At 46.4% G+C, this 24,667-nt stretch overlaps 1 protein-coding gene across 1 annotated transcript in view; it reads right to left on the bottom strand.

Annotated features, from left to right (window-relative positions):
• The window catches only part of DISP3 (dispatched RND transporter family member 3), a 105,006-nt gene that overhangs the window by 5,136 nt on the left and 75,203 nt on the right, over positions 1-24,667 (bottom strand). Inside the window, exons 14-19 of the mRNA XM_078640903.1 lie at positions 21,011-21,141; positions 19,873-20,048; positions 16,832-16,958; positions 15,244-15,389; positions 2,183-2,342; positions 958-1,071 (exon numbers count right to left, since the gene is read on the bottom strand). Coding sequence (XP_078497029.1) covers positions 958-1,071; positions 2,183-2,342; positions 15,244-15,389; positions 16,832-16,958; positions 19,873-20,048; positions 21,011-21,141 — 854 coding nt within the window. The remainder of the gene's footprint in view (positions 1-957; positions 1,072-2,182; positions 2,343-15,243; positions 15,390-16,831; positions 16,959-19,872; positions 20,049-21,010; positions 21,142-24,667) is intronic.

Genomic DNA, 24,667 nt, shown 5'->3' with positions numbered 1-24,667 from the left:
GGTTGCGTTGTAATGGCATGCGATGTAATGGATGTTGCATTGTCAAAGTTTTGCTGTAATGGTAGTGCATTGTAAAAGTTGCGTTGTAAAGGTTGTTTCCCGTCATGGGCAGTATATCAAAGAGTAAGGCTATTGTATTGCAGTTAGATGGCAGGGCTACTGCAGTATATCAGAGGGACTTGGCTGGTGTGGTATATTCAGCAATTGTGGCCTGAGACTTGCATCAAAAGGGCATGGCGAGTGTGGTGTAGCCAAGTGGCAGGGTCACTGCAGCAGAAGGACATGGCTACTGATATGAATTCATGGAGCATAGCTAGGCAATATATTCTAGGAACATGGCTATTTATTGCAAGGAGCATGGCTCGTGCTGTTTACCAATGGAATATGGTTAGTGCAGTATACCTTGGAAACATGGTCAGTCTATCTGTTGAGCATGACTATCATCTTCTTTTGAATAAACATGGGAAGTGTAGAGTCCTTAGGTGGCATGGAGCATGGACACTGCAGTATATTTAGTTGACATGACAAGTGAAGTATATTCAGGGAGCACTGGTGGAATAGTCTATCAAAGGGTCAGGGTTAATGCATGCAAAGGAGGAAACATGTCTTGTGTAATGTATCCAGGGCAATAATTAGTCCAGTAGGTGTGAAACCAGAATACAACAGTCGGATGTAGTATATCGTCAAGACATAAATATTGGGTCCTAAATATCATTTACAAAAATATTGTCCCACTGGAGTTAATAGAAAATCGACACACAATGGCATGGTATTTTTGTGAATAATATGTAGGACACAATAAGTATGTCAGATGACATTTCTGTATGATATTCTGACATACAACCAGCATTGGAAGAGAAACAAAGCTTGAGATCAGTCAATAAGAAACAATGGCATTCATATTCCCTTCTGTGACAGTGTTCTGGAGCAGACGGAGATCTTATAAGGAGACCTTACCTAGGATGGTGAGCAGCACAGGAAGCAGGAGCAAGATGTGTGTGGTGAAAACTGCCACAGCCGCGACACAGATCATCAAAGACAGGAGAAGGCCAGAGAGAGCACTCTCCACACCTGCACAGAGAGATGAAGGACCAAGGGTCAGGCACAGGAACCAAAGGCGCAACCAGTATAGACGCAAATTACTATTGTACAGGAGGCACAGTGCTATCAGAGGAAAAAAACCACAGTTAAGGTACAGGAGACAAAGTAATGTTGAGGAGGACTGAGATAGCGGATGCATGGTACCGCAGGAAGGAAGCGTCTACTACTAAGGCACCAGCAACTGGCATTGCTGGGATAAAATTCATACTGTTGGGGCACAGAAAGCATGGCACCGCTGGAAGGAAGTACACGCTGCTGAGGCTCAGGAGGTATAGCACTGCGGAAAAGAAGTTCACACTGAGACACTAGTAATTCCTGGGAAAAATATCACACCTCTGAGGCATGGGCAACATGACACAGCTGAGACAAATTAAGTCAATGGCACACAGGAGATATGTTGCAGTAAATCTCATTCTGCCTGGGCACAAGAGATAGGGGGCTGATTTATATGTTAGCGGAAAGGGTACTCCGTCAAAACAGCTACGGAGTACCCTTTCTGCCAAAACAATGGTCCACCCGCATGATTTAAGTGTGGGCTGACCTTTGGTGTAACAAAGGCAGAGACAACTCAGTCCCCCCTGCAGCTACACCACTCCGGCGGCCCGATGGAGTAAGAGCTGTCGGAGGTTGATCTGTATGTCCACCCACCTAATTTAGATGGACAGACATACAGGCCAGTTTTCACTGCCTGCCACAGCCAGGAAAACCCTGGCGGTAAGGGGCAGTGAAAACTTCAAAATGCCCCCCTCGCCATGTCAAGGAGGGTACTGTTTTTTTTTTTCCAAAACAAAATCCCGCTTTGGGGTTTTGTTTTTTAAATTAAATAAAATTGTAACTTTGCCATACAGCTCCGTCATGTTTGATAGAGCCATACGGCAAAGTTATAATAGACTGGCAGGAACCACCTTGAAGGCAGTTCCTGTCAATGCTTGAAATGTCCTCCAGCACAACATTCATTTCGAAATTTGGTCGTTTAGACCTCTGCCAGTGCTTCCTATTGAATGTCCTGCTGTCTGGGCACTAGAGGCGGGGCACTGTAAGAGAAATGTCACACCGTGCATTCTTCCCTTCAGAGACTTGCCTATAATTTCCATGAAGATCCTTTTCCAGTGTTCGCAGGTCTGGAACCCGTGGCGTAATGCGGAATTCTCTGGGAGTAGCAGTAGCTGTTGTTGTAGGAATGACTCCCACTTCATGTAATCTGTGTAGGTCTGGAATGAGGACTTGCCCTTGTAAGTCGTCTGTGAAGAAACAAAAGAATCGAATATAAGTCAGAGAGGAAGGTACAAGTTTTAATCACACAGCTTAACCTTTACTGTACTCTTGCACACCTTCACCTCCACTTTCTTCCGGACTAAGTGCCTGATTTAGAGTTTGACTGACGGGTTACTCCTCCCAAAAGTGACGGATATACCATCTGCCTATTTATAAGTGTGTTATATCCTATGGCACTTGTAATAAGGTAGACAGGATACCTTTGACGTTTGTAATGGCGTACCCGTCCATTAAGCTCTAAATTAGGCCCTAAGGGGCCCATTAGGATGTCGGGCGGATTGCCCCCTCCAGGCTGGCGGTAGCCACCGCCAGCCTGGCGGGGGCAATCCACCCGACATCCTCACTCGTTTCCCCCCCGCCATATTAGTATGGCGGGGGGGACCTCGGCGGACGGTGTCTGCCGCTTTTCCGCCCCGGTCGCTTGCGGCCGGGGCGGAAAAGGAATAATATGGTGGCGGTGTCTATCAGACACCGCCAGCCATATTATGATGGGCATTTTACAATGCCTTTCCGTGGCGGAAAGGCATGCGGTCTTCACTTATGGGGCCCCATGCGGGCCCCCAAAGTGAATGAGGGGGGGTGCACATGGGGGGTACCTGTGATACCCCCCTGCATTTGCATATACAATGCGGTAGGCACCGCGCGGTGCCTGCCGCATTGTGTATGCAAATGCATACATGCATTTATGGCATTGTGGCGGGCGGTGCAGAGAGCACCGCCCGCCACAATGTTATAAATGCAGGCCGCATCCTAATACCACCCACGGGACCCCCGCCCTTATGGCGGGCGGTCCCAATCCCCGTCAGGATGGCGGGCGGGCAAAGTCCACCGCCATCCTAATGACCCCCTCAGTGTTTAGGGAAAGTGAACATAAAAATTCAAGCAAGAGAGAATTAGAAATCAGGAAAGATCAAACAAAGAGGGTCAATGAAGAGAGTTAAGAAAGGGATTCAAGGAAAAGAGAGCCAGGAATATGGGAACATGGAGTAAAACAAGAGCCTCAAAGAATAATAGAACCTAAAAAAACAGCATAGGGCACATACAACAAAAGTATTGTACTTTATGACTGTTCTCCCAATGACTGTCCATTTATGTAACTTTGCTTTGTGCCTTGTTTTTATATCGACTATTTCTTGTGTCACGCTTATGTGATCTTTACTTTTGCTGCCTTTTGTTAATGTCAGTGCTTCTGTATATTCTAAGCAGCATTCTATCCAAGGAGCTTTGACGCACTAGGGCCTTGTGTCTGCTATAGAAAATGACTCAATAAATAAATATACGAGATACAGAAAGGCAACCAAGCAAAATGGTAACACAAGACAATTAGTGAGATATGCAGATTTATATTGTGACATTTATTTTACTGTCTACTATATCATACACTTTTGCATAACACTGACAAACCTACTGCAGAACATTTTACTCTCGCCCTGTAATGCAATCTGAAGGCTACTGAGTGCCAAAAGGTTATCTATTTTCAATGGTCTTTATCTATACTAATATAATAAAGAGAGAGCCCAAACCTTTGAGGCGGATAATCTCAGGAACCACAGCACCAATCACAAAACCCAATACAGTGTTGGAAAGGGCAGTTGCAGCAGAAGGACATAGGCTATGCAGACGCCCACAATATACATTTAAAAGGTAAAAGAACCGTGCCAGCCCTTCATGCCATGTCTCATATCGTGTGCTGTGGGCGTGTGCTGAGGGCGTGGGTGTGTGCGGGGCGCGGGATTACGGAAAAAAAAGAGCGAGCGTTGTGCCCAATATTTCATTGTTTTTTTCTTCCCAGGTTCTGTACATTCCAGCTCCGGGTGTCCACCCTGCTCCCTTTAAATACCCCTGCACCTCATAATCATAACCCACCCTTACTCCTTAAAATACCCCAACACCCTTAAACACTAACCCATCTTAACCCTATAAATATACCCTGTACCCCAAAACCCAAACCTATCCCTAAACCCTAAAAATACCCCTGTACCCCAAAACCCAAACCTAGCTCTGAACCCTATAAATACCCCTGTTCTTCAAAACCCAAACCTACCCCTGAACCCTAAAAATACCCCTGTACCCCAAAACCCAAACCTAGCCCTGAACCCTAAAAATACCCCTGTACCCCAACCCAAACCTACCCTTGAACCCTAAAATACCCCTGTACCCCAAAACCCAAACATAGCCCTGAACAGTAAAAATACCCCTGTACCCCAAAACCCAAACCTAGCGCTGAACCCTTAAAATACCCCTGTACCCCAAAACCCATACCTATCCCTAAACCCTAAAACTATCCCTGTACCACATAACCCAAAACTATATCTGAACCCCTAAAATACCCAAACACCCCAAAACATATACCTCAGTACCCCAAAACATATACCCCTATACCCATACTTACCTTATCCAAACATTAAAAAAACATGCTTTTACCATTCATGCATTTACAACGAATTTCGTTGTAAATGTATGCGTGGTAAAAGCATATAAAATGTAATGCCATGCGTTATAATGGCATTGCGGAGTCATGGTACTTTCGTAATGAAGTATGCGGAGTGATGGCATGCGGAAAGAAAGTTGCGGAATAATGGGTGTTTACCCTCCCAGGTAAGTACATTGGTGGCACGGCGGCCCACATCTCCAGCAACATACTCATATTTTTTCACCACCGATTTGAAAAATACACAGGTGTCTCTCATCGATGGCCAGCACCGACATACACTTTTAGACACACCTCCCGGCACAAGTTCTAGAATTGCGAACTTTAGAGCTGGGGAACTATGTTCGAATCTAGGCATCAGCTCAACATCCTGTGATTCCAGGCAGATCGCTTTGTCTCCCCGTGCCTACCACAAATGAACGTGTTCTTCTGTAATGTAAATTGTGCTCATGCCATGTTGTCGAGTTCGCGCTATATAATATTGCAAGGAAAAATAAAGTAGGGAAACTCGAGTTCACACACTACTGAACGCGCACTCTTAAGTGCATCAGCAGTGCACTGTGAATCGGAGCGTTTCACAGGCCTGTCACAGATAAGAAATGCTATCAAAACGAAATCCTACAAAACAATATACTACTGGCCGGCAGCAATTCATACCCGGACAACGTCGGGACGGGCTGCTAGTTGTGAATATTTTCTCTTGTGCTATAATGTGGATTTTTGTATTTCTTTTTATGATATCTGTTCGCTATCTGGCTCCCATTCTACAGGGATCAATTTACTGTGTGTTACCGTCTTAAAGTACAAATCCTATAAATATACTGTGCAGTGCTCTGACGTTGATGAGCCATGATCCTCACTATAGAAAAGTATGTAAATAAGTATGTGTGCTGTATAAATATATGATTGTTGCCTTACATTTTTTAGGTCTCGCCTAGGCAGCGTTTGCGCTGTCTCTTCGAGACATGCTGTATACTGGATATGTGAATAAAGCTCTTTCCGCCCATATTTTTAACTGGCTCCTGTCCCTGTCCTTTGTAAATGGTGGCTTTTCATTGGGCAATAGGCTTAGGAGATCCTCCTTAGTAACCGCCTATCTCCTCTTGTAACCTCCCATGAGGACACTCCCTGCATCCTAATTACAGCCTCAAGGAACTATTTTCTTAAAAGGCTTCAAGCAAGGACACACACTTGGCCCTAAGCTAGGCTTGCAGTGTTTACTTCGCTCACAAGAACATCTCACATTTATATGAGTTTGTCTACTTATTTCCCTTCATTAACTCCACACACAGTAGAATCTAATTGGGAATGAATTCTTTTGTCAAATTTCAAAGCAACTAATTTTATATATGGACATAGCTAGTTGAATGTACTTGTGGTATTGTCTTGCATGCAATGCATTATGGGTAGGGTGGATTTACCATATCTTCTGCTTGGTGCAGTACAATATTTGGCCAAAAGAGGTTACCTGGGGCCTCTTTTGGTCACTTATGGTACTGCACCCTGTCTAGATAAATAAAACATTGGGGCATATTACCAAGCAATAGCGATAATTATCGCTATTGCTTAGTTAGAGACAAAAATTTACCGCTGAGCTGCGGCGATTTTTATCGCAAATAAACCTTGGTATTACCAAGGTTTATCGCAAATGCGATAAAAATCGGCCGCAATGCATGAATATCGCTGAAAAGTCAGCGATATTCATGCATTATCGAGCTAATGCTCTTAGCCATGTTATCCACCTCCCATTGGATAACATGGCTAAGAACTGCTCAGGGCAGGTGTTAGCTTTTGGAGATATTCGCGCTTAGCGCGAATATCTCCATAAGTTGGTAATAGGAGATAGCGATGTTAGCGACTGTTTCCAGTCGCTAACATCTTGGCACGCCCACTTTGCATGTCATTAGTGATAAATATCACTGACATGCAAAGTGGGGCCCAAGATGGTCGCTATCTCCTACTAGCTGTCGCTAACTGGTGTTAGCGACAGCTAGGTAATAGGGAGATAATTTTATCTCCGCTTTCTTGGCTTTTAAAGCCAAAAAAGCGGAGATAAACCCCCTTGATAATATGCCCCATTGTTATTTATAATGCCAGCAATACCAACTCCAACAAATGCAAGACCAATTTAATTTCCAATGCAATAAGTCTCACATGTGTTAAAGTTAGAGCTGTTGGTGTTGAAATTTACAATGTTTCTTACTTTTGCTTTATTTATACCATTGGCAATAGTGCAAGGCAAATATAAAAATTCCACTGCAAACGACAGGCTTAGTATAGACAGAACACAAGCTATCTCCTCTATAAGGCTGGCAGTGGTTACTTTACTCACTAGCACATCTCACATTTATATGAGACCTATTAATTTTCACTAGTACATCCCACATTTATATGAGACCTATTAATTTACCTTCATCAGCTCCACACAGAGTACAACTTAATCTCAAATTAATATAATTATTATTTTGTCACATTTCAAAGCTACTAATTGTATACATGGGCATAGCTATTTGAATGTGCTTGTAGTACTGTCTTGTATGCAATGCATTATGAGTAACCCAGGGCGAAGAACTACGCTCCGTTCGCGGAGCTTGCGGAGTTTCAGCAACTCCGCGTTCCGCGGAGAACGCGTAGCTGTCGATTACTCCGCAATCCGGTGCGTAGCGTAGTTCTCGCGCGCTGAATAACATTATCGCGTGCGCGGCAATGGCTTACCTTGGTTCTGCGTTCGCTTTTTCCCGGTCGCGTGTGCCACCATGTTTGTAAACCCTCCCGCACAATCCCGTGCGACTGTGCGAACGCGATAACGTCATTTGGATGCGCGATAGCGTCATAAGGACGCGCGAGGATGCTTGTTGGTAAGATCGAGTTGCCGAACACGCAGAAACTGAGTGTGAAATCCAAGATGGCTGCGCCCGTCGCGACCGTGTGGGTAGGTTCGCGCGATATTTAGCGCGATCACGCACTTTTGTAGTGCGAACGAGAAGATGAGTTCCCGAACATGTCTTGCACAACCCGAACACGTTACTTGTGACCCGGAACAGGAAATAAGGGAACGCAAGCGGGCGGGACAAACCTCTTGGGTAACTTAGCGCGCTAGCCATCCCGAGCATGCAGGCAGTGCCCCGAACACGCGCACCGCGCTCCCGAAGACGAAAAACGGCGCACGAACGGGTCTAGCAAGCAACTACGCATGTCCGCGGAGCTACGCGTAGGTCGCGGAGTGCAAGTGCGTCTTCGCGTAGCTCCGCTGAGTGCGGCTCCGCGAACTACGCCCAGGGTTAATTATGAGTAGGGTAGATTTACCATATCTTCAAAGTTCATGATGCTCACTAGGGACCTCTAGCCACAACTTGTGCTACTGCAGCTAGACAAGCAGTGCTGGTGTCTTGCTTACTAGGGACATCTGGCCGCAGCTTGCTGTACTGCACCTACCACATCTCATTTATATTAGACCTTCTATAAATGTCCCTTCATCAGCTCCACATAGAGTACAACCTATTCTGGAATTAATATAATAATTATTTTGTCTAGTTTCAAAGCTACTAATTATATACATGAACATAGCTATTTGAATGTCCTCGTGGTACTGTCTTGCATGCAGTGCATTATGGGTACGGGAGATTTACCATATCTTCAAAGTTCATGATGCTCACTAGGGACCTCTAGCCACAGTTTGTGCTTTTTTTGTTTTTACTATCTATCCGTCATCCCTCTCAGCTAGCCAGCCAGCCCCACTAGCCCGCCTAGCCTTGCAGCCTAGCCAACGAGTTGACTCGGCAGAGCAACTCGACACCTCCTTCCAGCCTATTCGTCCAGCCTAGCCCTCCGAGCTAGCCAACCAGCAGCCAACTAACCTAGCCAACTGTGCGGACCACTTCACAGTCAGCTTAGCCCATCAGTTTGTGCTACTGCACCTTGACACACAGTGCTGGTGCCTTGCCCGCTAGGGACATCTAGGCGCAGCTTGCTGTACGGCACCTACCACATCTCATTTATATTAGACCTTTTATAAATGTCCCTTTATCACCTTCACATGAAGTACAACATAATCTGGAAATAAAATTATAATTACTTTGTCTAATTTCAAAGCTACTAAAGGATACAAGAACATAGCTATTTGAATGTCCTTGTGGTACTGTCTTGTATGCAGTGCATTACGGGTAGGACAGATTTACCATATCTTCAAAGTTCATGATGCTCACTAGAGACCTCTAGCTAATGCACCTAGACAAGCAGTGCTGGTGCCTTGCTCGCTAGGGACATGTAGGCGCAGCTTGCTGAACTACACCTTCCACATCTAATTTATATTAGACCTTCTATAAAGGTCCCTTCATCAACTCCACATAGAGAACAACCTAATCTGGAAATAATATAATCATTATTTTGTCACATTTTAAAGCTACTAATTGTAAACATTGACATAGCTATTTGAATGTCCTTTTGGTACTGTCTTGCATGCAATGCATTATGGGTAGGGTATATTTACCATATCTTCAAAGTTTATGATGCTCACTAGGGACCTCTAGACACAGCTTGTGCTACTGCACCTAGGCAAGCAGTGCTGGTGCCTTGCTCGCTAGGGACATATAGGTGCAGCTTGCTGTACTGCACCTACTACATCTCATTCATATTAGACCTTCTATAAATGTCCCTTCATCATCTCCACATAGAGTACAACCTAATGTGGAAATAATATAATAATTATTTTGTCACATTTCAAAGCGACTAATTGTATTTGTACTTTGTACTTATAGTCATTGCTTATGAGAAGCAAGGCTGGCATTAAATGCGCCTCTTTTACTGCCAGCCTTATTCATGAGCAAGGACTATAAGCAAAAAGTGCGTGTTTATGCTCCACTTGCAGGTTTTCGAAACACATAAATAAAAGACATTGGGGCATATTATCAAGACAGGTGATAAAATGATCGCAGTTTTAGCGGCAGAAAACTGCCTTCACATTTAACATGGGCTTCAATTGGAATTCCATACAGCATATTATCAAGTCCATTATCGCCGTTTTAGCGCCTGTCTTGATAATATGCCCCAGTGTCATTTACAATGGCAATAGCTCAAAGTCTCGAAATGTGAGACCTATTGCATTGCAAATGCTTGTTATAGCAAATACCAGGGCAGTGCCAACAGACTGTCAAAACTAGAGGAAGAGTTCCAAGACGACTGAGCATTAAAAACAGGGTTTAACTATGCCCTGCTATGCTTGACAATGTGCAAACCAAGGATAGTTGAGGACTGTCCCCATAAATGACAAGTGACCAAGTACAAGAGACCCAAGAACCACAAGAGAAACATGTAGGCAAATACAAAAGGCCAGGGGGGGACAGAAAAGAGTAAAAAAACTTGGGAGTGGACCACTAAAGCAGAGGGACAAGAACTGTAGAAGGAATCAGGAAAAATTGCCTCAAGCCAGACAGGGCAATATCAGGTAGAAAGGCAGGTGCCTCATGGAGGAATCACATAAAAGTGTCAAAAACAAGTGATTCAGGCACCAAATGCTGAGGGTTAAGAGCTATGAAGAGAACTAAGAAAGAAACCCAGGACTGATGAAAGCCACCTAAGAAAGTCAGGAACAGGTGAGTGGTGCCATCAAAAAAAAGGAGAGAAACTAGGGAGGGAACCAAGGAAAAAAACGTTAAGATTCACAAGAGCCTTCATAGGTGAGGAGGATCTGGAGTGAGCTGATGTAGAGAGTTAAGAAAGAAATAGAACACTAGATTCATAAAAGAGTTTTAACATTAAGATGGCAAAATCAGGGAACCATAAATGAGAGTTATGAACATATCAGAGGTGCTACAAAAGTAGATGGGCAGGAACTGGGGAGAACATTGAGAAAAAGAGTCTTAAACCCCAGGGAAATCATGTTACAGTGGCAGGAACAGGGGTTTCCTCTCCTGTCCTTTTGAACTTGAGGGTGGGGGAGGATGTGTCTTCGGGTCCGGAGCCAAAGTTGGGCTCAAGGGTCGAGACTTGAAGTAGGACTCTGCCACCGAATGTGGCTTGGTCACTGGGTTCACCTCCACATACTGGTGTCATCCATGGCCGGATGGCAGTGGTGCACTGAAGGCATCATGAGCAATCTGGGAGCTAGAGGTTTGAGCCTCTGTGTGGTGAGTTATGTGAACATCCGTACTCCCTGCTACCTTCTGAGGGCACTGGGCTGGCAGAGGCTCTCCAGACTTGAACCTATGCTTCCAGGGGAAAAGGCTGTCTCCGTTACGAAGCCTGGAGCATTTACCTCTTCTACATCCGACGACTCCTTTTCTCACAAAATGTCCAGAGTTTTCGCTACCTCCCATCTTTGCGCCATGGTGGTGGAGGCAATATTATGTGTGCATCAGTTCTGAAGAGTTTCCTTGTTTTGAAATGCCAGGCAGGCTGAACAGCAGTCATGTTAGACATGGCCTTCTTTGGGGAACATCCCCAAACCTTTTTGCTTTGTCTTCACGTACTCTCTGTTCATTACCCTAGAACTCGGACGATATTCCCACTGTACTGAAGTGGAAAGGTAAGAGCACCCACCCCACATGGGTTAGGAGTGGGGTGCTCGCATGATTGGGTTAAGTGTTGTCCCCGGGAGTGACCTCTGAAAAGGTACACCATATACCCCGGGCAGGTACGACATTGGCGATTAGGGGGATGTGGCATTGATCATGGCCCGTGAGACTCACCTGCCCATTAGGTCTCCTACTCAGGATGGCATCTCCATGGGTGAGCCAACCCAGATTTGGCCTTCCCTACTGCCAGTTCGGCCCTAGGATGAAGCTCAGGGTAGGAGAGTCGGCGGGCGGGGGCCTGAGCATGAACACTGTCCAAACAGGGGAGAGCCTTTAAGTGAGGTCCCCCTACCTCGGAGGTCAGTTCCCCTCCATGGGACACTCTCGAGTCCATATGGCTGGAGTCCTTCCCCACTGTTGGTGCAGTGTGGAAGTGCATGCACACTTCCTATGTCTTGTAGGAAATAGCACTTAGCTGAGGGGGAGAAAGGGATTTTCCACCTGTCATGACAAGCAGTGGGTGCTTTAGCACCAATAGTGTGCTGGGCCTGTGTCCTATCTGCTAGAGCCAGTGATGTTTATAGGTCCCTGCCATCTGCTTGCCAAGATGGACTTGTGTCCGTATTGACACCAAGGAAGTGCTTCATCTAACTCCAGACTGCCATTGTCAGCCGGATAGCGCATGTACACCATGGGTGTCCCAAGCCACCGGCCTGCCACGGCAAGCCAGTGACCGTGCTAGTTCTTTTGTGAAGCCCTAAGGCTCTGGGCCCTTTCCCACTGTACTGCAGTGTGAAGCATGCACACCCTTCCACCACATGTTAGGGAGTGTTGCGGACATGATATTTGTAAATGTTGGTGTGTCCGACATATGGTTGCAGGCCGGTGTGCGCACTCGCACGGACTGCACATTTGAACATGTGTCTTACCTGCCACACCAGGTCAGCAAGAGTGCCCTTGCACATGTACCCTGGCTGGCCCAGAGCAAACACGGTCCATTGGGAAGAGGCCTTTTGCCTCCACTAGGATGGAAGGTGAAGGGCTGGGCAGGTACCCATGGGCATTCGCTGCCCAGGAATTAATGAAGAAACACGATGGTTCACCTACCATGGAGGCTTGCTCTACGTACTGGACTGCAGTGTCTACTGCCCTGGCGAAGGCGCCAGGGGGCACCTTATCACATACTTGGGAAGCTTGCCTGTTGGGGTTATTTAGAAGAACGAAACAGACAAAGGTGCAAGCGAGATTCTGGGACCTGGGGCTGATCACGGCGAAATGCCTTATTACTAGGCGTTGGAAGCATCATGTGCCCCCCCAGGCGGTACAGCACCACCGCTAGAATTACTCTTGCACCCGCCCCTGCCCCCCCCTCCCTTGTTGTCTCCCTCCCTACTCGCCCCCCCCTCTCACCACAGCGTTTCCCATATGCCCTACTGTACATGAGACGACTACCAAGACCACCATGATCCTGCGGACATGTCACCCCTAGTTACACCCCATTCGGTATCACAAGCTCCACACGTATACACATACTCACAGTTAGGTACCGCCTGGTTTATGATTTCCTATATGTCTAGAATTGTTCTTTATGGTTTATAGTTTTCTAATGCAATTTTTTGAATGTGCAGTATCCTGGCACTGTGAACACCTGTCCTGTTCCTCCGAACATGGTATACCTTGAGTGCTGTATGGAATGAGACTGGGCTATGCAGCCACTATACAGGGGTTATTTACATCAACGCTAGACACTGTCGTTGATGAACGTTCGAGTATCATGCATATGCTGGAGTTGTATGAACCCGTCGTGCTGTTTCCTTGTACACTTGTTCAATTGACCCCTTTGCCGTCATACCTCCAAGGGGGGTGGTGATCCGCGAAGCCTGGGACTTACTGTCATATGTAACAGCACCGTTTATCCGATATAACTGCGTGTGTGTAATACTGTACATTGACAAAACGCAATAAAACATATTCAAACAAAAAAAAAATGGAGGCTTGCTCTTCCCTTAATTTAGCATGGGAAAGGGGTCACCTGTATTTCAAGCTTCAATAATGGCTTGCAATGGCACACCCTCATAATGTTTCCTGTCAATGGATTTGCTAGGCCGAAGCTGTTCCAATAGTAACGCTGGGGTTGACATATCTTGCATGGAAATGCCACTCATGGAAAGTTTACATTTCTATTCATCAAACTCTTTGTGTGCCATGGTGTTTGGCGCCAGTCAATACGAGCGGCCGGAGGAGCATATCTGGGCATTCCCCAGCGACAGTCATAAACCATTGTGTATGCAAATGAGATAGCCGACCACTGCCATTTGTGGGTGTGACAAAATATATGTGGGCAAAGACTGATACATCTGGCCTACACATCGGGAGGAAGAAGCAGACACATCTAGGCTTGCCGTAAGGGATGGTGGGGTACTAATTCCCCTTATCTCCACAATTGATTTTAATCACTAGTGTCATGTCTAACGAATAAATTGTTTAAGGATGCCAAATTGTTTTTTAAATACTCATATCGTGGGTCCATTCTTAATTAAAAGTGCCTCCCTGACTGCAGGTGTAGGCCCGCTCTCTATCAAACGGAGGGTTTGGAAAGCGAGGATTGTCCTATGATGAAGCATGACACCTGGTGGTCTGTGAGGACAATCCTTTACTTTTTCAGTATGCCCAACACTTGTACTGAGTAGTGCAGGGAGTGATACATCACAGATAAATTGCAAAATTCTCGGGAGCTTATTTTGTGTACATATATTCTGAAAATGTATCACGGGTAACTTGCAAGCATTTAGGGCCAGATGTAGGTAAATATATTTTACCGACTCATAAATACCGAATTTTACCGATTCGGTATTTATGAATCGGTAAAATATAAGGAGGGAGATGTAGGTAAATCCAGATGTGGATTTACCGAATCTGTAAAAGTCGGTATTTACCGATTCGGTAAATACCGACCGGTAATGCCCATTCATTCCTATGGGCTTTGAAGCCCATAGGAATGAATGGGCATTACCGATTCGGTATTTACCGAATCGGTAAATACCGAATTTCACAAGGGTGCAGGGGGTGTCACTTTGACACCCTCTAGCACCCCCAAAACAGGTTCGGGTGCCATGTGGCAGGCATACCTGCCCTAAGGGCAGGTCTGCCTGTCATATGGCACAGGTGTGCATGCACACATGTGCATGCACACCGGAATCGGTATTTTACCATCAAATTGAATTTGATGGTAAAATACCGATTCTGTAAGGCTTGTGGGACTCAGATGAGTCCCACCTACATATCAATTTTACCGAATCGGTAAAAATACCGATTCGGTATTTTACAGAATCGGTCAATTTACCGATCGGTAAATTTACCGATTCTGTAAAATAAGGGCCCTACATACCATTTCTGGAATACCGGTCGGTAACGGCCGAAAATACCGATTTTCGGCTGTTACCGACAGACCTACATCTGGCCCCAAGTATACAATGTGCATGACTTGCATTTTATTTCCTCATGAGCTCTCTGACACGGGGTCACACCAGTAAATCTGTACGCCAGTGCATACCTTGCTTAGCATTTCCTAGTGAGTGTCTCAACACTATTAACACTTGCATACAAAATACTCGAAGAAAGTTCTGGATTTCACGTGAAGGCCCAACTTGGAACTGTGCGACCTTCACGGGTTTTACAGCGTCAAAGTTCATGAGAAAAAAAAACACTGCTACTTCACACACCTCTTGCTATTGCCAGTGGCCTGAATTCTACACCTTATTTCACAAAAAACAGCAGGAAAGTGTATTGACAAATGATCTTGTCTGGTGTTGGTCGATAACTGGGGAACTGGAACAGAAGGGCAGCTCTCCTGGGAGAGGAACCATCTGCTGCTTTGGGGGGAATATAACCTTTAAAATGGTGTCAGCCTATTAAATCTCTCACCGACTCAAAGGCCATGGACATCCACTGAACCTTGCCATCCTTCACTCCCACCGCTCCGTGGGACAGCTGGCCAGGCAAGAGGTTGGGTTCCGGGACGTCCTTACACTCAGGATGCAGCATCTTCAGGAAGGAGGAAACACTGTAACCTAGCGACACAAACAGAACACAGAGAGGCAGGGATGAGGCACGGGACCATTGGAATGAAGGGGGGAGGAGAGGGAGAGAGCAAGGGGGTGAAGTGAAGGAGTTAATGGGAGAAAAGGAAAAAAGGCGAAGGTTGGGAGAGAGAAAATGAGAAGAAAGAAACTATAAGGAGATAATAAAGCTCAAGGAGAGTGGGAATAATGGAGCTAGGAGGGACGAGTAAGGAAGGAATCGAAAGTGAAACAGGATGAAGAGGAAAAATGGGTGTCAAGTGACCAGCAGTGGGAGATGAAGGGAAGCAAAACGAGTGGAAAGTGAGGATGTGAAAAGCATAGTGCAAAGATATTGAGACAATGAGAAGGTGAGAGATTGGAGGATAATATTCCAATAGTAATAATGCAGGGCACATTGAGAGAAGGAACATCAAAGTAAAGGGGTGCAGCAAAGAGAAAGTCAGGGCGAAGGGGTGACAGGAGAAATTGGGCGTGGATGACAAAGAGAAGAAGTGGGGAAGGTGGAGTGGGGTGCAGTGAGTGCTGTGTTGAAAGGAGGGATGGGGAGAGTGGAAGGAAAACACAAGAGATGGTTTGAAGATAAGCAGATAATACGTTTCAATCTCACTAGATGACAGAAATATCTTTCCTATAAGTAAATGAACCTTCTCAGACTAGCTGTTGTAGAAGTATTAATTTTAGTTTGTGATTCCTGTATACCCGAACCCTGTATTCTCTCTGGCGTGCATACATTCTGCTGAATGTATGTAAAGGTGAGGTCTCTGCAGCCTAGCCTCTGACCATGAAGCAGTGGGTTATTCCTCCTGTATTCTTCTTAAAATGTCGACTAAACGCTGAGCTGTGTATCTGAAGACGTGGGCTCTTCACGGCTGAACACGTGTGCCTCACCTGGCTGGTGTGTCTGCAGATAAAGGCTCACCCTTCTCCCTGCATCTGAGTGGGTACACGCTGCTGCGCCCTCAACCATTCACCCGAAGACATGGCCGCTCTTTCTTCTGTGCATCTGAATATGTGGGCTAACCAGGGGCTGTGCTTCTAAGAGCATTGACTGTCTCTTGTGTATATGTGTGCTGCATCGTTGCCGGTGTGCCTAGACATGGACTCTCCCTCATCTGCACATATGAAGACATGCACTCACCTAGAAGCATGGGCTCTCCTCTGTACAAATGGAGATGTGCAATGACTGAGAGCACGGACCCTCCATCTTCTATATAGCTGAAGATACAGGCTGGCCTCGGCCTGCCTATCTATGGAAATGGACTCTCTCGCTCCTTTGTGCGCCTGAAAGGGCCCCCTGCTCCCTGGCCTGTGTATCTCGGTGCACTGTTCCTGCTTCCTCCTCCGAGGGCCTGGGCTGTCCTCCCTTCCCCTCCCTCTCTCTAGCAGCTAGAGTCTAGCTGGAGGCGCCGTCTCTTCCCCGCAGTCAGTACCTGAGGGGAGGCACTGCGCGCCTCCCGGCTTCACCAGCTCCGAGTTGTCAGCGATGGCCTTGCAGATCCGGCACAGGTTCCCAATCTCTCGGAAGAGGTCGAAGCTGTCATCGTAGATAACGCTGCCCTTTCAGAAGGAGACAGAACACAGCGAGGACAGAAACACATGAGGCACAGACACACACACGCTGGCAGACAGACACCCAGAGCCGCGGGCTGCGCGGAGAGAGAGCCCTGTCCTCACTGCCACCCAGGGCGCGCTGCGGCGGGGCAACGGTGGGCCTACGGGAGGTCTGACAGAAACACATGAGGCACAGACACACACACGCTGGCAGACAGACACCCAGAGCCACGGGATGCACAGAGAGAGAGCCCTGTCCTCATCTGCACGAGCCGAGCGACGGGCCTAAGAGAGGTCTGACAGAAACGAGCGGCACAGAAACACTCTGAACTAGACATCCAAAGCGCGCGCGCAGGCTGCGCAGAGAGCGCTGCCCTCACTACTGCACGCCCTGTCCTCACTTCTGGACGAGGCGAGCGGGGGCGCTGCCATGGCGGGCCTAAGGGAGGTCTGGCAGAAACACGCGAGGCGCAGGCACGCTGGCAGACATCCAAAGCACGCAGGCTGCGCAGCGGGCCCTGTCCTCACTTCTGCGCGAGGCGCGACGGTCCTAAGGGAAGTCTGACAGAAACACGCGAGGCGCAGACACCCAAAGCACGCAGGCTGCGAAGGAGAGCCCCGTCCTCACTTCTGCGCGAGGCGCCGCGCGACGGGCCTAAGGGAGGTCTGGCAGAAACACGCGAGGCGCAGGCACGCTGGCAGACATCCAAAGCACGCAGGCTGTGAAGAGGGAACCCTGTCCTCACTTCTGCGCGAGGCGAGCTGGGGCGGTGCAGCGAAGGGCCTAAGGGAAGTCTGACAGAATCACGCGAGGCGCAGGGAGTTGTGTTCTCACTACTGTAACTGCAAGGGATGAGAAGCAGAGGCGAAGCCTGACCCGCTTCACTACATTAGCAACCACTGCACTAGGTAAAACCTGAGCACCACAGTCACAAAGGCGCACCCGAAGAGAGATGCAAGCACACACCCTTGAGGCATTAATGACATCTCTGCACTGGACTGAACAATTGTTATCAACTTCAACAGTTAGATTTGCACAATATGCAGTGATGCCAATAACCACACAGCTATCATCTCATCCACTATTTCACCATCTGTGCACTGATGCCAAGGTTCAAGTACCAGTACAAGGCTAACACATATACCAACATACCAGAAGCCCACTTTACACCTGGCAGGTCATGTCACATACCTCTTTCAGAGAGGTAAATCTCACCCAAGCATAGTCAACAGTGTCTCTAGTTTCGCCAGGTGCCCAAGACTAGAAGAATTTTGGGGAAATATGTAAGCCCTGGACCTACCGTTTGGTCCCCACATGGCAAGTCTGGAAGAGAACTATGCTTTTTTAAAAGAACTTGAGAGAAGCAGTAATTATGAGTTTGGAAAATGACGCGAGAACGAATGCATTCCATGATAACCTACTATAAGGGCCCATTGCAGGTTGAAGGGATATCCTCCTATTTCGAGTCTGTCACAAGCCCTCGGCACAGATTCATTCTGTTAAGATTCCGCCTTAATTATATCTTGTGTATGTTTGGCCACCCTGCTGGTAGTTATTCTAGTCATGATCTTCCGAGTTGCCCATGTGAGGATTTCTCACGTCAAACTGATTTGCACAATTTCTTCTTTTGTAAATTTTATCGTAATCATCGTAAAAGGTTCTTAATTCCTCTTTTACGTAAACTTGATTTTAGACAATGTCGCCCTGCCTTATATTTCTTACGAATGTTGCCTGGGCCTCTAACCTGTTTTAGTGTCGCTTCCTTTTTATGTGCGTCTCTGAGAACTAGGAAAATGATCATTTGTTGATATTAATTTTTTGGTTTTTTAAATTTTTATCTGTGATGTATGTGTGTAACTTTTATTATTAATGCTGTATTAATCGAATGAAGTAATTTTGAATTTGAATTTGAGATTGGAAAAGGCAGGTTTTGGGATTTTTTAAATGTATGATTACACCTCCTCAATTATACAAACTGGGGGGGGAGTGGTGGGAGGGGGGAGGTTCTTGCACTCGCTATAACCCAGAAGTAAATCTGATTGAACTGAAACCGATATTGAGCACAAGGGAAAGCGAGTGGAGTCGGAACGGTGCTAATCGGTGAGGACATGAGGACAAAAAAAACAAAAATAAAACAGTGTCTCCAATAGAAGTTCTGAATATGGCATCTGTTACTTAATATTAAATCAAAATGCTCAGTAATGCAAAATTACCAGCATTATGCTATTTACATCTGTGTAGCACAAGTTTCACCAGGGCCTCAGGCTGCGCCATAAAGATAGTACCAGTGATGCTTGTGGAATCAAATCTGTACCATGTGGGGACTGTAGTGTTGACATCAGTTAGTTATGTGTCTATTGTGTAGTGACAGCAGTAGTAGCAAATGCAGTGTTAAGTAGTAATGTAAGGATGTTGTGATTACTGCAGGTACACCTTTAGGTGGCAGTGCTGACATGACAAGGGAGAGCTAAATACAGACCATCCAGAGGAAAATGGCTGGTGCCCCTGTGCTAGGGCCACAGTCCCACTAACCCCACTCAAAGGCTGGGATGTGAGGCAGTGTCCACTCAGTCAGGATAATCGTTCACTGTGGGTGACCGTGTCAGCACAGCAAGGTTCTGTTAACAAACAGTACAGCACAGCAAAAACATGGCGCACCACCAGAATACCGACAGAGTTAACTAAATATAAAAAATATAGACAGACAGAAGGACAAACATTCAGACAGACAGACAGACAGACAGACAGACAGACAGACAGACAGATAGATAGACAGATAGACAGATAGATAGATAGATAGATAGATAGATAGATAGATAGATAGATAGATAGATAGATAGATAGATAGATAGATAGATAGATAGATAGATAGATAGATAGATAGATAGATAGATAGATAGATAGATAGATAATATATACCAGTTCTCCCAGGACATGGTTATCCGGGATCCTTGTTCGATTGATTCCACGGATGCCAAAGACCAGGAACACCATGGCCCCAGTATCCACCAGTGGCCGTACAGCTGGCTTGCCACAGCCTGAGATTCCACAGGGGTTGAACCCTAAAGTGCTAGACGCTTTCTTTTTCGGAGCTTCTATAAAGAGGTAAACAAAAGGTATGTGACGATGTTACCCAATCTGAAATGAGTGGATGACTTCAGATGTACTCACTCCAACACAAACACTAATCACAGACCACACTTCTCCTCACCTACGCACTTAGATCCCTTGCTCACATATGGCAACAGAATTTCTGATACAATTTATTTAGGGCCACTGTAATGGCACTAAATATCGTAAAATTAGGGATTTGCAATCGAATTCACCACCAGTCACATAATCTAGGAAGGAAATGTGGCCTAGTCATTTGGCGTGCTGTTGCGTCCCGGCCTTAGCATTTGACTCAACATCGTGTGATTCTGGACAATTTACTTAATCTTACTATGCCTAAAAATTGTGAAATGTAAAATGTGTGAAATGTATTTGTGAAATCCCCACTTGATGCACAGAAAATTGTAGATCGTCTCCCAACCTCCCAAGTAATGTAATATGCTCTGTTGTGTCATACCTAGGTTTGCCCTAATAAATACCAATACATACAGTCTGCACATTTGATCAAAAAATGTTTACAGCTCAATGAGGGCAAAAGCCACATACAATTGAGATAATATTAATGTTGTCTTAACATATAAAGAGAAGTTAGGACTATTTGTGAAGGCATTTCATTCCTTGAGGATCTCCTAGCCACAGTCTCTCTAAGACAGAGGTCTCCAACCTTTTCGGTGCAGAGAACTACTTATGCTCAATGAATTGCACTGATAGCTACTAATAATATGAGTGTTGTATAATCTCATTTTTTTTACATACCTATTAATTCAACCAAGCAAAATCTTTCTAATTTAATAAGCTGGGCTGCACACAGGTGAGCTACTCGGATGTAGCTGGAAAGCCACAGTAGCTTACGAGCTACTGGTTGGAGACCCCTGCCCTAAGACCATCATCTACATTCCTGACCACGTCATCCCTTCCCATGATGCTCTCTTTCTCTGGCACTTGCCTTTCTCGCTAGGTGCAAAGAAGTATCCTTTGTTCTGCCCATTGGGACCAGGGTTAAGCAGGCAGCCGGAAGGGGCCACACACACCCGACCCTGGAACGGAGGCTTGTGGGACTGGGCGAAGTACAGCTTCCTGCAATAGGAAGAGGGAATACGGGGACAGGGGGGAAAGGGGAGAGGGTGAAGAATGGGGCAGGGGGGTTGAAGGAAGGGAGAGCGAGGTTAAATTATATGGGAGCAGAAAAAGAGTGTGGTGTAAGAAGAGATGGAAGCAAGAGTGTAAGGGCAGTGGAGAAGTGTCAGTCAAAGAGGAACAAATGGGAGAGACATGGATGATGGGAGAGAGAGGAAAAGGGGATGGGGAGTGAGTTGGGGATTAGGGAATGGTTAGAGAGAAGATTATGTGGGGAAAGCAGAGTGTGGGGGAGTAAATAGGATGGAAGAGAAGGAGGGTAGAAGTGAAATAAATAAAGGAAGAGAACATAGGGCGTGGCCGATAATATATAGCAGAGAAGAAGGGATGACATTGAAGAAAAATAGAGACAACAGGAGAAAGAAAAGGGACTAGTATAGATGGAGAAGGGGATTTGAGATGGGAAACAGTGAGAGTGGGTGGGGAGAAGGGCAGATCGGAGTTAAGGGAAAGCCAAGATGAGTGGCGGAGAGCAGTGGCAGTGAAAGAAGAGTGAGTGGAAGCGAACAGGGTGACAGAGGAGAAAAGGGTGCGTGGAGAGGATGGGTGAGAAAGGGGATCAGTGCAGTAAAAGTGGGAACAACAATAATGTACGGAGAGTACAAGTGAAGGATGGAAGGAGAGGAAGACGTGGGAGAGGGGGGAGGGAGAAGGAGAGAAAGAGAAAGATGCAGAAAGGAAACCAGAGAGGTGAAAGGTGTCATGGAGAGATGGAAGCAGCAATTTAGAGAAGAGGAGAACGTGGGTGTTGTTAGGGAAAGTAGCAGTTTGGAAGGTGGAGAAAGACACGGGGTATAGAGGAAATTGAAACATTAGGGAACATTTTGGAAAGATAAAATGTGTGAATAAATCTATAACATATTCAAGCCACAAAAGTGTATCAGGATTAATTACATGGGCAGGCTCATCCAACGGAAAGAAAAGACTGACAAAAGCAATGTGCGTGTTACCGTGAAAGCTGTACCAACCTGTCAGCCGGAGCAGCCTCAAATATATGCCAGCCTCAGATTCTGGCACGAGCAGAAAGAAAGAGAAGCCCCCAGGCCTGCCGCTCCTAGATACACACCAGCTGCTGGAAAGGAAGCCGAGGGAACTACATCCCCCGGCCTGCCCCGCGGCTCAGCTGCCAGCTGTTCTCATTTCAAAACATTACACTCGTTTTCGAGGTCAGAGCAGTCCAAAGCGAGATCCGTTCATGTACTATGCCAGGCATAGCATTGGCCTAAGGCAGGCGCATCTGTGACCAGAGGACTGGCACAGGGAATGCTGCTTGGCATGATGGCAGCCGTATGAACATCCTCTGGGCCAGGGGGATCCAGCATCGGTTGCCCCAGGGGGGACTGTGTATAACATTTGTAATGACAACCTGTATCCAGTGCATGCCATGGGCTGCTGCTCCTCTGCCGTTCCTGAGTGGATTAGTGACTCCCCCGATCAGGTGCAACAGCAAATGAATGTAAAGTGCACACGATTCATCCCATTACACGCAGAGGGACTGCACCCGAAGGCAGGTCAGGAGCACCGCTCTGTTCAATCAATCAATCAATTATGAGATTTGTAAAGCGCACTACATACCCGTGAGGGTCTAACGGCGCTGCGGGGGGAGGGGTGCTGCTACTGTTCGAAGAGCCAGGGCTTGAGTAGTCTTGTGAAGGTAAGTAGGTCTTGGGTCTGCCGTAGGAGGATGGGGAGGGTGTTCCAGGTCTTGGCAGCGAGGTAGTAGAATGATCTGTCGCCGCCGGTCGTTCTTCGGATGCGGAGGACGGTAGCGAGGGCGTGGTCGGTGGAGCGGAGCTGGCGGTTCGGGATGTAGAAGGTGAGTCGTCTGTTGAGGTAAGCTTGTCCGGTGTCATGTAGTGCCTTGTGTGCGTGGTTGAAGAGTTTGAAGGTGATCCTCTTGTTGACAGGCAGCCAGTGCAGCTCTCTCAGGTGGGGTGTAATGTGGCTGTGTCGAGGGATGTTGAGGATCAGGCGGGCAGAGGCGTTCTGTATGCATTGCAGTTGTTTCAGCAGTTCACTTACGTCATCAAAACACCTCCCACGTAGGCCACACTGCAGTTCAACACTCTTCCAACCAAGCACACCCCCGCAGCCTAGCGTGCTGTTCGTTCGCGGATGCACGTCGTGCCGAATCTGGGTTATGAAACCCTTTATAAATGTAGTACAATTACAATATGTTCATCGGAGTCAGTCACAGACACGTGCCAGCTATTTAGACTATCCCCAGGATAACTTGATGGCAAAAATGGAATCTGGATAGGGAAAACCTAATATTGACCTAGCCCCAACACAACAAAAGGTGTTACTAGTAGAAATAAATACTTTTCTGAGCTCAACCACTAGATGGCGAATAATTAATATCATGTGACTCTGGGTTAGTTCACACTGCATGATAAATCTATATATAATCTATATGGGAATCATTAAAACAGGGGGTATCATGAAAATGTATTTGGCTCCCGCTCTCCTGACCTATGTTGAGCAATCTTGCTTTGGCACTTACTTTCCTGCACCATTCATTCAAAGAGCACTTACAGCATTGAACCATGACCCTATATTTATCCAGGTCCAGGCTGCAAGCACATAGTTCTGTTTATTCTGTCAGCCAGGTCAAGGGCAAACATAATTTATTTCTTTAATTTCAGATTTTATCCTCACAGCCTGCTTGACAGCATGGTTCATGCTTCTCATTGGATATGTTTAATAATAATGAATCCTCTTCTCCATAGGGTTTGGGAACCACAGGTATAGTTCTTATAGGTGCAGCACCTACAATGGCAGGAGCTGTAGGGGCCAGTGTACCCTAATTACGACTGTCTTGAATCACCCACATCGACTTCAAGATCTCATTATGCATGCTTGCAATAGGGCCCGCGACACCCTGGCTACATTACTGGGGGCCTTCAATGTTACCATCAGAAATTAACCTTAACCTTTCAGCGGCCAGCTCGCCATCAATAATGGGGCCGTAGAAGCCTGTGGGGTTTGTGCATTCTTGATCACACTAATCTATGGAGACCTGATGGAACTACCAAATTTGCCATGTGTTGGCTATCGGGCTACCAGGTTTTGTTGCCTGGTACATTGGTTTATATAGTGTCAGTCTGCTCACTGTCCAGTGTGTTACTGAGGAGCTGCCTCTTGAGATCCGATGAGTGACTCATTTTTTTTTTCACAACACATTTTGGGGCATGTAACCAACAACTAGCGATAATTATCGCTATGTTGGCTTAGCGGCAATATTTTTATCGCCGAGCTGCGGCGATTTTTTATCGCTTAGGAACCTTGCTATTATCAAGGTTTATCTCCTAAGCAATAAAAATCGGCCGAAATGCATGAATATCGCTGAAAAGTCAGCGATATTCATGCATTACCGAGCTAATGCTCTTAGCCATGTTATCCACCTACCATTGGATAACATGGCTAAGAACTGCTCAGGGGCAGGTGTTAGCTTTTGGAGATATTC

This window comes from Lissotriton helveticus, chromosome 5_1 (assembly GCF_964261635.1).
Source record: "Lissotriton helveticus chromosome 5_1, aLisHel1.1, whole genome shotgun sequence".
In the NCBI taxonomy this organism is placed as follows: domain Eukaryota; kingdom Metazoa; phylum Chordata; class Amphibia; order Caudata; family Salamandridae; genus Lissotriton; species Lissotriton helveticus.
The sequence above is the reverse complement of the archived record's forward strand: the minus strand, read 5'-3'. Positions and strand labels throughout refer to the sequence as shown.